The sequence below is a fragment of the Tamandua tetradactyla genome, chromosome 10 (genome assembly GCF_023851605.1).
Source record: "Tamandua tetradactyla isolate mTamTet1 chromosome 10, mTamTet1.pri, whole genome shotgun sequence".
Classification (NCBI taxonomy): domain Eukaryota; kingdom Metazoa; phylum Chordata; class Mammalia; order Pilosa; family Myrmecophagidae; genus Tamandua; species Tamandua tetradactyla.
The window spans coordinates 94,941,631-94,954,381 of NC_135336.1; the positions used below are offsets into that span (position 1 = coordinate 94,941,631).

The window sequence follows — 12,751 nt, forward strand, 5'->3', positions numbered from 1 at the left end:
ATAATGACAAAGTCAGTTATTTTTGTGGTTTCTACCTCTGAATTGTTGACTTTTAAATGAATGTCACTTCATGTGCACTTTCCATAGTATGTCAAACCAAACATTCCACAGGGTTCTACGAATCCTATGAAGTATGACAGACCCCAGCTGCCCATTCATTTTTAGCCCACACATGCCCACGTGGCAGTTTATCTTCTATAATTTAATATTTGATAAGATCTATTGACTTTGTACTGAGTTCTGCATATTTCGCCTGAAACTAAAACCCTGAAACCACAAACCTTCCCGTGGGTCTCAATTCACACACCATTCTGGAAATGGAAAATTCTAAACGCCTGCTGAAGGCAAATCAGTTTTCATAGCCTAAGTTATTAACAGCTGTGGGAAACTATGCTCCTCTCATCAGTCTGATTTAGCATACATTTTGAGGGGCTGATTTTCTTGGATGGCTCTAATCTGCTTAACATCAGATCAAAAATGTATTCTATCAAAATCCACTTAAGGGATCTATTCAATCAATGGCAAAGGATGCGTTCTGCCTGATTCTGCCTGTTTTGTGTCTGTCCTTTGCATTTGGCTGAGTGAAGCTTATGAGCAGGGCCAAAGAAATATGAGTACCAAGCCTGTCCATGATTCGGTGCCTTGCAGGGCAAACAGCCTGATAAAAGCAGTAACTGTACTGCAAGCAGAATGGATTTCACAATTCTGGCTGGCTGAGGCTGCTGCATGTACCTTCTCCAAAAGTATCCATCAGAGATAGTATGTCATGAGTGAGGCTATTCATTGGCTTGTGATTTCTACTCTAAGGTTCTGCTGGCTTCCCTTGCTGTATATTTCCCCAATTATGTAAGTGGACCCGATGAAAGTCTGAGTTAGCTGACGACACTGTTCTGATTTATTTGGGGGATGTATCTCTGGCCTTTATGAAACTGGATTCCGGGCCAGCATGTGTCTCATTCCAGTCTGCTCACCAGCCACCTTCTAGTTCTTCAAAACAATGATACATTTCTGTTGGGAAATATTTCTCTCTTCCTCCCAGTGCTCAATTACTGAAACTGCCCTTTAGTTTGCTCATTAATCATATTCCGCCAACCTGATTGAAGTGTGGATTTTCTAACATACTTAAATCTTGAACATATATGTCTCTAATATAGGCAGACATTCCTGGAAATGACAGGCTGGGGCAACTCTTAGAAGGGGGAAAAAAAAAAAAGTAGCGTTGTGAATTTTCTGGGCAAAATGCCTAGTGAATTTTGATGAAGATGAATGCTACTTTCCAGATTCAACAAGGAGATGAGTAGGTCCTTTAGGGTTTTGCCCCCCACCCCCCTCCGCCATAATAAGGCTCAGGGGAAAACGCTGCCTGGGACTCCAACTGAAGGCATACATGTTTTCTGAACAAGACTGGACATGCTACTTAGCATTTTCTGCAGACATCTTTTCTAACAACAACAACAAAAAAAAAACCCTCCACCAATGAACAATCACAATAATTTTTGTTTGGTGGAGTTGCATGTGAATGGGTCTTTCATCACCATATCATCTACCTACAGAAAGGAAATACTGAGACTTCTGATTTTAGTTTTACCCACCTCCCCGGTTCCAAGTGATGTACTGAGATAGCCCTCTGTACACAATAGCAAAAATTAGAAGTTTTTAAACTCAAAATGACAAAGGAATGTGTTCGGAGACTGCCGAATTCAGTGTTTACGGATTAATCCTTCAAAATAAAATGACAAAGAGACAGCTTTTCCGTAAAGAGCGTATTGTGCCAGTTTATTATAGAATGCAGTTAAAAAAATATTTTGAGGTTAGCCTCTCCAGTTGAAAAGCACTTAACTAGGAACACGTGGACAGCTATGCGATGGTCTCTCTCACCTGCTTCGTCCCCCACTGAGTACTGTAAACAGGGTTTCGAGAACATTCCATTTCTTGATATGAACCACCAAACAATTTAATGCAAACATATTTGTTTCTTAAAGAAAGCCATCTCCCAAATTTCCCAAAGCATGCATTGTTACTTGGCATTAGGTATTCCAAAACGACAAACTTTGTGATGGTGTTGTAAGGCTAAAATATAATACCTATTTACCAGACATACGCATTTCAACTAGGAAAAAGTTACAAATGCTAACCTAGTGTGACAATTCCATCAGGAATTATTGGGGAAAGGCACTGCATCCCTCTCATATCACCACACACTGACTATCCACTTTACATGCTTTGAACTTGAGTCCTGTTAAACACTTTAACAGCATTTTCTACAACACACGATTCACAGGTAGGTTAATACACCTTACACTATTCTTCACTGCCATATTGCTCACCCAAGTGTACAACAGTTACAAACATATGCTATCAGCTTTATTTACAAGTTTATTTTGGTGTTTTAGTGGGGGCAAAAATCAACGATCCCAACTGACAGTTCCCCAAAAAGATATTTGGCTATGATTAATGTATATAAACCCCCATGTAAAAGAAACAAATGAAACCCCTGCCTGACCCCAACACCTAAACTAAAATTTCTCGCCCACTGAAAGTTGGCAGTGAAACTGCTAGTCTCTGAATTTTATAACCTAAACTCTACATAGGAATTTCAGATTAACTTCTTTTGCAAAGCACAAGTTACATGTTGCACCAGATAGGATGCTGAGTGGATGTAATCCAGGTAGAAAATGTGTGCTGTTGAAGAGAGAGTCTTGAATCTGGAAGGGTGATATGTTTTTCAAATGCTTTCCTAGCTTTCCAAGAGATGGAAAACGACAAAGGGGCGACTATATACGAACAAAGGTTAATTTTAAAAACCAGTATTATACATGCACAGACACTAGGACATGAGGGAACAAAGGAAAACGAAGCGCTACAACTCCCACCCTTGCATTAGGTGTTTTAGCAACCATTCTGCCCTCGACACTTTGTCTGGTGCCTCTTCCACCAGCAGAGATTCTACACTGTCACCTGATTAGAAACAGAAAACTCTCCCCCCGACCCACCGATCAGCCTGCCTGTGACAAAAAGAGAATGACCTGCCAGAAAGGAACAAGTATAAAATGCTACTGTAATCGGTTTTCTCAAGACAGCTCCAAATGTCCTTGTGCGATCAACACAAACTCAGTGATTGGTCCAGGACATTCCCGGGCACCATGGACTTGACTGATGTGCAGCATTAGAACAAGGAGACAAAGCCTTGCTTCTCTTCCGAGCAACGGGAACTGGGACGTCTGCCACAGCGACCACTGCTACCACCTCCCGAGTTGGGAGCAGCCGCTGCCACAGTAAAAGGTTCCTCCCTGCGAGTATCGGTTTGGAATCCTACTTCGTCCGGGCGCCAGCTCAGCTTAGATGGATGGGGGTATACTCTGGCCTTCTGGTCTGGATGATTTTGGGTTTGGGTCTCTTCATCCTTTCCATCTCGTCGTCCTCTTCGTTCTCGTGATCGCTCTCGCAAACGTGGACAACCACGCTGGGGGTGGTGTCTGTCGCCGCGTGGAGTTCATACTTTTCTCCTAAGGAAAGAAAAGCATTGCAGGGTAATGGGGACAAGTCCATGGGAGCCGAAAAGCAAGAGGACAATGGGGAAGCACGTGGGGGCCTTGGGCCAAGTTTCTACGTACATCCAAAAGGGGGTCGAGAGACACAGCCAGTTCTGGGTCATTCGGGAGAAATGACCGACTGTCATCACACAGTCTGCGGGCAGCACGATGCACGGCGGAGGGATGGAAGGAACGTATATTTCAGATTTCACTTAACATGCCCACCAGGCATCCTTGCCATCCACAGGCCCCTCGCTCTGCCAGCACACCCCACAGGGCAGGGGAGGGCGCCCGTTCAGGAAAAGGTGCGGTACGAATAGATACATTCGGCGACAGGACGGTCTGCAGCCCACTCAGAATATGAAGCATTTTCACTCCCAGCACTTGCTGCCTGACACCTGTTTGCAGGTGGGACTTGGGCCCCCTGAACTTCAACCTGGATCCATGACCTTCACGCCGCGATCAGCAGTAAGTCATGTGAGTCCTACTTCCTACCACCCTGGGTATTTCCCTCTGGGCCATGTTTTTAGAAATGTGATCTTTTCAATACAAAACTGCTGATGGTCCAAGAAAATAAAACCATCCACCACAGAGAATGAGGGGCGGCTAGCTTTGGTGCTGACTCCACTTTGTTCTACAGAGAGGTGCCCTCATCACATCGGGCAGGAGCCACCTATGCTGAGTTGCTTTTCTCCATCTTAAGTGCTTTTACAGGATGATCTCATCTAAAGCTCACGGCCTCCTGCTTCCCTCTGGCCTTGGGTCACCCTGTGTCCCTGTCCCCTCACAGGCCCAGAGCCTCCTCCTCCCTCAGGCATGGTTAGGAGGGATGCACCCCCCCCACCATGGGTGCTTCCTCACCTGCTCTGTGGAACACTGTCCCTCTTCCATTAAAAAAGACAGGTGAGAAGCAGATCAGCAGCCCAAATAACCTTGACTAAAAATGAGCTTCTGAAAGGGGGTCTTTCCAAAGTCCAACCAAGCAGCCATGCCAGGTGCCACAGGATCTGGGACCAGAGCTTGATTCACCCCCTCACCTGGGCATAGCAGGTGAGGGGCCAGATTCACCTGGCACCTGCCAGGCCCAGCTTTGGTCTCTCCTGTCCACCCTCCCTGAGGACTGAGGTGAACAGCAGGCTGCCTGCCTGCGGCCTGAGGTCCAGCAATGCGGAAGATACACGTGAACAGAGAAAATTCAGACATGCTTGTATAGACCCACATGAGATGATGAGAGCAATGGGGCAGAGGGGAAGAAGCTGCCCCCTGGGTGCAGGGTGGGTGTCTGTGTCCTGGGCCTTCGGCACTGGTTCTCCTGGCCATACCACCCCCAGGCCTTGTGCCCACCTCCTGCCTCACACACACCACCTAGGAGCAGTCTTACCTGGCCCTAGCTTGGAGATGGCATATAAAAGATCATAGTTAATGACAGGAGTAGCATCTTCCACTTGTTTCCAACCAACAGGCGGGGAGGCGGGAGGAGAGATCAGAAACTGCTTGTCGGGGTTTGGTGGAGCCAGGTGCGAACTTCCTATGTGTAACGTCTGAAGGAGAGAAACAGACAGATGCCGGCGTTTCAGGCGGGGAGAAGTGAGGCGCTGGCACAGCACTCACCAACAGCCTGGGAAGGAAAAGCCAGCGTCCAGGTGGCAGGCAGGTAAGATGCAAGGATGGCCCCCGCCCCGGCATCTGAGGGGCAGGGGAAGGGGTGCTTGACCTGTCCCTGGGCCCGGGCCCTGGCACTGGCACAGGACTGCAGGTAATGCCTGGGCTAGACTCACACAGAAAACCACAGAGACGACTTCAGCATAAATGGGAAAACCAACGCCTCTGATACAAGACTGGAAGGGTTCTCAGAATCCACTTCCTCCAGCTCCTCAGTCTGCCGAGGTATGAACAGAAGCACCACAAGGCTGTGACATCTCCAAGCTAATAGAATTTTTCAGGGGCACAAGGCTGGGCTGGGGTCCCGGGACTCCTGCCCAGCACATCCCAGAGCTTCTCCACCCATCAGTCCACCAGCAGTGCCAAACGTGGCAAAGAAAAAGATTCCTACCTTCCAGCAGAATAAAAAAAAAAAAGAAAGAAAGAAAGAAAAAGGAACACTAGCCTATGCTTCCAGTTTGGTTGTAAAAATGGAGCACTGTCCAGGCTGTCCAGAGAGAAGTGACAGTAAGATCTTATCAGGAGTTGTCTGAGCAGTGGAGTAAGAAGTGCTTTCTATTGTTTTTCTAATGCTTTTCCCCAAAGTTTCGCCATGAGCATGCTTTACTTTTATAATCGGAAGAAACACCTACAAAGTCATTATTTGCGTAAAACCTCACCCAGTGCAGAAAAGAGAGTAGTCACGGAGGAAGCCTGAGCAAAGGACGGATACGTCCAAGCCAGGGGACACAGGTCCAAGCCAGCCAAGCCTGCGCGGCCGGCCATGCTCCATCCGACCACCAGGGGGCAGGGCAGCATAGAGCACCCCATGCTGTAAGTTGATGGCAAGTCAAGTCCCCTGACTTAACCAGAGGAAGACATTCAGGTCAGAAGAGCTTTCGCTCTCTGCCAGGAGGCTCTCTGGTGGGTCTGCTCCCACCCCATGCAGGGGCTCAGAGCCCCAGGGTGAAGGGCTGGCTTTGAAAGGACCTCTGCCAATGCCACCAGCCCTGTTAGAGCATCAAATGGAACTTGGGGAGCTCCTCGAGGATGGGTCACCTCTCAGCTAAGGGCCTGGAAGGAGGACCCAGGGGTCTGGCTCACAGCCCCTGTGCGTGCCCTGGGGCCAGAGCCCTGCCAACGGGGGGCTTCCCTGGCATCCAGTCGCTACCATTCTGCTTAACCAGCTCTTTTTTGTTTGTTCTTTCTTCCAGGCAGCGGCTGGCGGCCCTGTGCTGGTCGCCTGAGTCGTTTGCAGACTGCTCTGCACTGGGGACTGGGAAGGCACCTGGGTCTCTGCCGAGGGCCTGCTGAGGACCTGCATGGATGGAGAGCCGCAGCGATGAATTTTGCCTCTCTCGGGGTGAGCTGTAAACCAATGCACATGTCAGCTGCAGGCAGAGGGAGGGCAGGGAGGCACACGTACCCACACACCCCACTTACCTGAGCAAAGTACAACTTCATTTCTTTTCCAAGGAATTCGGTCTTGTGCAGCTGGAGCCTGGCGTCCGCTGCGGATAAAGGGTTGCTGAAGTTTATTCTGACTCGTTTGAAGCTCTTAAAGTACTGAAAGGTGATATCCTTGTCATACGTCCTGAAGAGGGATTCAAACTTGGCCTGGAAAATCACAAGAAACACAAAAGGAGTTAGAACTTCCCCTGTCTATGAGTCAACGAGACAATCTTATCACATTTCTCATGGAAAGCGGTGAATTATCAATTGTTTCCAGAGCTCCCAACTTCTTTCTTAGAGGAGACAGGGAATTGGCCCTCCTTGGAGGACAGGATGCATTTCTGCTCTGAGTCCTAATGCAGGTGATTTTATAAAGAAAGTCAGATATATGGTTTATTAAACTTCATTTCATAAGCAGAGCAATGATCAATACTTAAACACTTTTTATAGAAACAGAAACATTCTTTTTTTAAAGCTGAATGAACATTCTCCTAGGAGGTACAGTTTTGGAGATGTGTATTCCCTGGCCCGAGGCTTGTGAGGCAACCCTGCCCAGCTCAGGGTGCTGCTGTCTGTAACTCATTTATTGGAAGCATGCCCCCTTATCTCAGCCCACTTAGGAAAGTCACACACTCTCTGTCTGGGTCTGTTTCCTTCCCTAAAATGAGGCTACTAGTCTCTGGTGTCCGAAACCCCTTTTAGCTCTAAAAATTCTCACTGACAATTCTCTCAGCAGGATATTATCCAAATGAAGACAAAACTATTTCTTTAGGGCTTTAAAGCACTGCATTACTTAGAAAACAACAACAACATTTTTAGAACTGAAAAACAATGAAGTTAATAAAAGGCCTTTTATTTCTTAATGTAAAGGAACGGTTTAAAAAATTCACACTATTGTTTTTAACTACTCAGTCTGTTTTTTTGTTTGTTCATTTGCATGGCAGGCTCCGGGAATGGAACCTAGGTCTCCGGCATGGCAGGCAAGAATTCTGTCACTTGCCATCATTGCACCACCCAGTCTGCTGGTTTTTTTAGCTCTCTAAAATAATACTGGTTTAAAAATTAACATATGGCAAATGGGCCCATCTCCATAAGCTGGACTTTACTATGCATATATGTCCAGCTCTAGCTTTAAGAGGATTGGCGAAAATTGTGAAATACCATCAACTCTTAGAAGCAGAAGCCAAAGTTCAGCTTGGGTTTAGGAAACAGCTCATTAGCCCCCTCCTAGAACGGCTCTGGCGAGATCCCCCTAGGCAGAGTCCGAGGGTGCAGGGGTGCCTGGGAGGGTTGCTGCAATTCCTCAGGGTTCCAACCGGACAGGGAGTTAGGGGGCAGCTGAAATGTCTAGGAAGATGACATGACACTTTGGTCGCCGAGTTTCTAGAGTTTTCCCCATGTAAAACATGTGGGGCAGTCGGCTGGCACCCACGGGAAAGGCAGAGGGGCTGAGAGCCCGGATCACGTGTGGCATGCCCGCCACATGGACAGTTCTGATGCAGAAGACAGAGAGCTCCTCGAGAGGAGGACACCTTCCAGAACATTTCTGGCTCTAGAGCACAGGAGGGAATGACAGCCATGGGCCCGGGCAAGTCAGGCTGCGGCAGGAGAGGCCGCCAGCGCTGGCACTGGCCACCCAGGGGCTGCCTGTCTCTGCGGGGCAGGCTTTTGAAGGGAGGGCACCAAAAGCTCAGAAACCTGCTCTCCTGGCATCAACCTGCCTTTTCTTTGGTTTGTGAAAACTTCCGTGACTTTCCATGAGGGTTGCAGGGGGTAGATGCTTAACATTGCATCTCATCTGGCTGCCCGATCCTTTTTACTCTCTCTACCTCCCTGGAAGCTGGACAGATTTCTAGCCTAATGGTGTGCTTTGTAAATTTGGCATTTCAAATGACTAGGCACTCTGACCAACCGCAGTTTCTGAGTTATGATTCAGAATTTAGGAGAGATGATTTTGATGAATATTTTTGGAATGTAAACCAGAGCTAAAGACCAGGTCCCAAGAGGCTTTACGTTTATCTATTATATCCGACATTGGTATTACAGGATTATAACAGATAACCAATATCTAGGTATTATAGTTGTTGGATGGCAACTCCACCGAATTAAAGAAAATTAATTATTTTACACACATAAGCCTAATACAGGAAGACCTTGATATTGTGATACTTTTACACATAGAACCAGAGTGTGCAATCTACAAAAACTACAGCCCTGTCATGCTAGCATCGTATACAATTATGGAGTTAAATACGATTTTTTAAAAAAAAAAAGAAAAAGAAACCTTCACATGTCCCACTATAACTTTGGCTCTAAAGCACGTAACACAAACACCAGCACCCGCCTTCCCAAGTAAGGCACATGAGAAAAGGATTCATTCGTACATAATATTATTACAGATCAATCTGATATCTGCATACCTATTGAAAATGATACATTTTAGTCCAACGAGGAAGAAAAGTATGCAGTGCTACCATGGCCAATAATATTCATTGTTGCCAATGAGAACTGCCTCCAGGGAGGCACTCTTATCCCACACTGAAATTATTTATCCAGTTTTGTGAGTTTGCTGCCCCGGCTGCATTTTCTCCAGCTAGAAAAGTTTGAAAACTCAGGGACAAGCCCCTGTGATTACTGGCAAAGCGTGCACATGTCTTAACAATAAATTTACTTCCCAAGATAAAATCAAATTATTCTGAACTCTAGCTGTGAAAATAATAAGAAGAATACTAGCCTCCAACCTTACAGAATGAAAAACAGACAAGGCAAATTTCTGCCTTATTATGGAGTCAAGGGACCTGGATGTGTTCAAATACTGAGAACTCGAGAAATTCCTTCCCAGTTCCTCAGGCAACCGCATTTGGTCTTTAAGGCAACTCTGAAATTTATTTCAAACCGCAAAGCCCACAAGAAAGCTGTCTACCTCCCAATATTTCGATTAATGATCTGAATTAACGTAATGCTTTGAAACGCTCAAAACCCACGTTGCACTAGAAGCCTTACCCTGGTTTCAGTTTCGCTGAAGATCTCACTGCTCGCCACACAGGCAATCAAGGAGCTAAAGCTATAGTTAAAGGTTCTGAAATGCATCTTGGCTTCTGGGGAGCTCTGGGGACCCGCGAAGTCAGATCCCAAGTGAGGTTCTTTAAGAAGAGGCTGCAAGTTCTTTCTTGAGCCGCGTTTATAAAGCCACGACGGCCAGCCCCTTGGGGAAAAAAAAAGAGCAGCTTTCACAGCATCCTGTTTGGACAGCAAATTCCTGAGTCAAGTCCTGCATGCTCGCAGGCAGACAGGGACAAAGTGTAAGTTTCTACTGGAAAGAGGTGACGTCAACACCTTTAGTCATTTTCCCTATGCTAATTAACTGCCTTTGGGAGGATGGAAAAAACAGCTGAGGGTGCTTGGCAGCTGCTTTATCAACCCCTCTTGCAGCATACTTTCCACTGGTAGTAATTCCATTCAGCACTCAGACAGCATGCTCCTCGGCTGAATGGGATGGCCCTCCTTAAGATGGAAAATGTTGCAGAAGAACAAGCTCAGAGAGCCCAGCAGTAAATGGCAAATAGCCTCCAGGGGAATAGCAAGGCTTCGGGCAACCTAGGAACTAGAGGCTTGGTCAGTTTGATCCTTGTGATTTCCTGAAAAATCCCAGCTAGTTTCCAATTGGGACAATAGAGAAAACAGCGTGAAAACTGTCTTGGGCAATGAATTCTGTTTTTAAAAGAGAAAAGTAGAAATTACTTTTGAAATGTAGTCTTTTCCAGCTGAACTTTAATGGATGAGTGTTTCGATTCATGCTCGTTAATAATAGCCTTATTATGGGGTGGTGGAAAGTGACCCTAAAGCAATTCTGGGTTTTTCATTTGAAAGCTTGATTGCTGTAATTGAGGTGGAGGACTATGCAACTTTGATCATTTTCCAATGGCTACTGAACACAGTCAAAGATTCCAAAACATTTTAAAGAACTCAGTCTCTGAACTTGAGAAAGGATTTGTTCAGAGGTCCTGCTTAGAGACATAGGACAGAAGAAGAAATAGAAAGAATGAACACTATGATTGAAGTCAGTGTGCAGCTGGCCTTTTCAGCTGAGGCACCTGGTCTGGAGGAGTCCATGGGGGTGGCGGGACCAAGCCAAGTTTTCTCTTTCGAAACTTTGTGACTCTTTCAAACTTCTAAGCACCTTACTGGCTTAGCTCCCTGTGGCAGTCTGGGCTCTAGGCCCTTCTGCTCTCTCCCTCATTTCCTTATAACATAAAAACACTCAAGTTATTTTAAAAATCATTCTCTAGTGGCCTGCAGTGACAGCTCTTAAGCTTCTAAAAGTTAAATGGAACCTGATCATTCACGTTTAAAAATTAACTTCAAAGAATAGTTAAGTCAGCCAAATAATTGAAAAGCATATATATATACATATGAAAACAAACCAGAACATTTATCTCTCCAACAAAAAAAAAAAAAAAAAAGGCCAAGTCTTCTTGTGGGAGTGGGCATTGCTGAACTTTAAGCAGTATGACTTGCTGCCAAACATAGAGTTGGGTAAGAAACCAGTTCTGGTGCTTGCTTTGCCAAATTACCCATAACTCCCAACCAGAAAATATCAAAATGCAAATTCTTAAACAAAAAATGTTTCTTTTGCATCAGACCCCAAGAGGAACTGGTCGCACTGGATTATACTTTGGGATGGAGAGTGCTTGCCTAAAAAAAGCTGAGTTTTCAGTGCAGGGAGGTAAAAGCAGAGTTTGGTGGCTGCAGTGATGGGAGGGGGGGTGTGGGGGGTGGTGGAGAGGGGGAAAGCAGGGGGAGGCCAGACATCCAGAACTACAGTCAACTTCTCCAGAGAGGCCAGGAATGTCCCTGGAGTGCCTTCCCTCCACTCCAGCCCCTTGTCTCCTTTTCTTTCCCCTGATGTCTACCCCAGCTAAAAGAGTTACAGGATGAGCAGAGGAGAAGAGGACGCTAATTGCACTGACCTTTTTTTTTTTTAATCATAATATGAAACTCCAGCTCGGTTTTTTTTGGGCAGAGTTGAGAAAACAGCACAGAACTCATACAAATCTATAATTTTGTTTTCATTATAGGGATGAAAAAAATTGAATAGCAAGAGGTATGTGAAGACTGTGAACTGTCTTTACTCAGAGAAATGATAGATCTTTCACTAGGTTGCCAAAAAACTAGCAAAACGTGTAATTCTGTACCTGCCTTTGAATTGATTTTAAGCTCCATCTGAATCAAATTTAGTGAACCGAACGCTTCCATTTTTAGATCAAAAGGACTACGGTTTGTCCACACTGGTAGCTGCCATCCGTGGCGAAGCTGGGATGGATGCTATCTGGCAAAAATCCCAGGGTTCCAAAGGGTGCCAGAGCCATGGGGCAGGAGAGACAGCGCCCAGCAGGGCACCTTGGGTTCCCTTTGCTGCAAATGAGAAGGTGGGGGACAGGTTAAGGTCCTCAAACCCTGTCACCCTGTGGGACACAGCTTCCTGGCAGAGTGCCGAGCCACAGGTGGCCAAGGGGACAGAGCCCTGGGATCCCAAGCCAGAGGTTAACTCTGCTTTACGCGGACCTCAACGCCCCTTCATCTGCTAGCCTCGCCCTTTTTGTCAGCAATGTCTCCTGCTTGGTTGCACGTCTATTACACATGAACTTTGATTTCTCAACCACCCGTGCAAAAGGATTTACTTTGTAAAGAGCTGTGTTTTGCCCAGGGAATAAAAAGTTCTCCAAAGCAAGTATATAAAAAAGTTGACTTTGCTATGTCATATTTCTCAGTGGTTTGGGGACAAAAGCATTCTTGATTCCTGTGTGCAAGTCAGACCGAAGTGATCTGAGGAAAGCAGAGGCCGCAGCAGTATCTCATTAGAACTCCTAAGATGCATACTAAGAAACTGCCCTCAAAAACAGTAAAACTGAAACCAGAACTTCAAAGAGAAAATTAAAAAAAAAAAAAGTTTTCATCAACTCAAAGCTTTAAGAAAACCTAGATGTTTCCCATTTCTTCCATTCATATTATAAAACTCATAAATGAATCTCTTTAACCTGCATCTGCCTCCTCAGGCTCCAGGGTTAGGCATACTTTCATTAAGAAGTTTCTATTTTCAGTGAGGAAAAACTGAGGTTTATGTT

At 45.8% G+C, this 12,751-nt stretch overlaps 1 protein-coding gene across 2 annotated transcripts in view; it reads right to left on the reverse strand.

Moving 5' to 3' along the window:
• Positions 1–1,748: 1,748 nt before the first annotated feature.
• Positions 1,749–12,751, reverse strand: part of RCAN1 (regulator of calcineurin 1) — an 87,096-nt gene continuing 76,093 nt past the window's right edge. The window contains exons 1-4 of one of the 2 annotated variants that reach the window (XM_077118904.1): positions 9,630–9,904; positions 6,618–6,791; positions 4,915–5,074; positions 1,749–3,506 (exon numbers count right to left, since the gene is read on the reverse strand). In XM_077118904.1, the coding sequence (XP_076975019.1) occupies positions 3,334–3,506; positions 4,915–5,074; positions 6,618–6,791; positions 9,630–9,716 (594 nt within the window). In that variant the 5' untranslated portion in view covers positions 9,717–9,904 and the 3' untranslated portion in view covers positions 1,749–3,333. Of the gene's footprint in view, positions 3,507–4,914; positions 5,075–6,617; positions 6,792–9,629; positions 9,905–12,751 lie in introns of those variants that run through there. The other variant, XM_077118903.1, reaches the window with a different exon arrangement.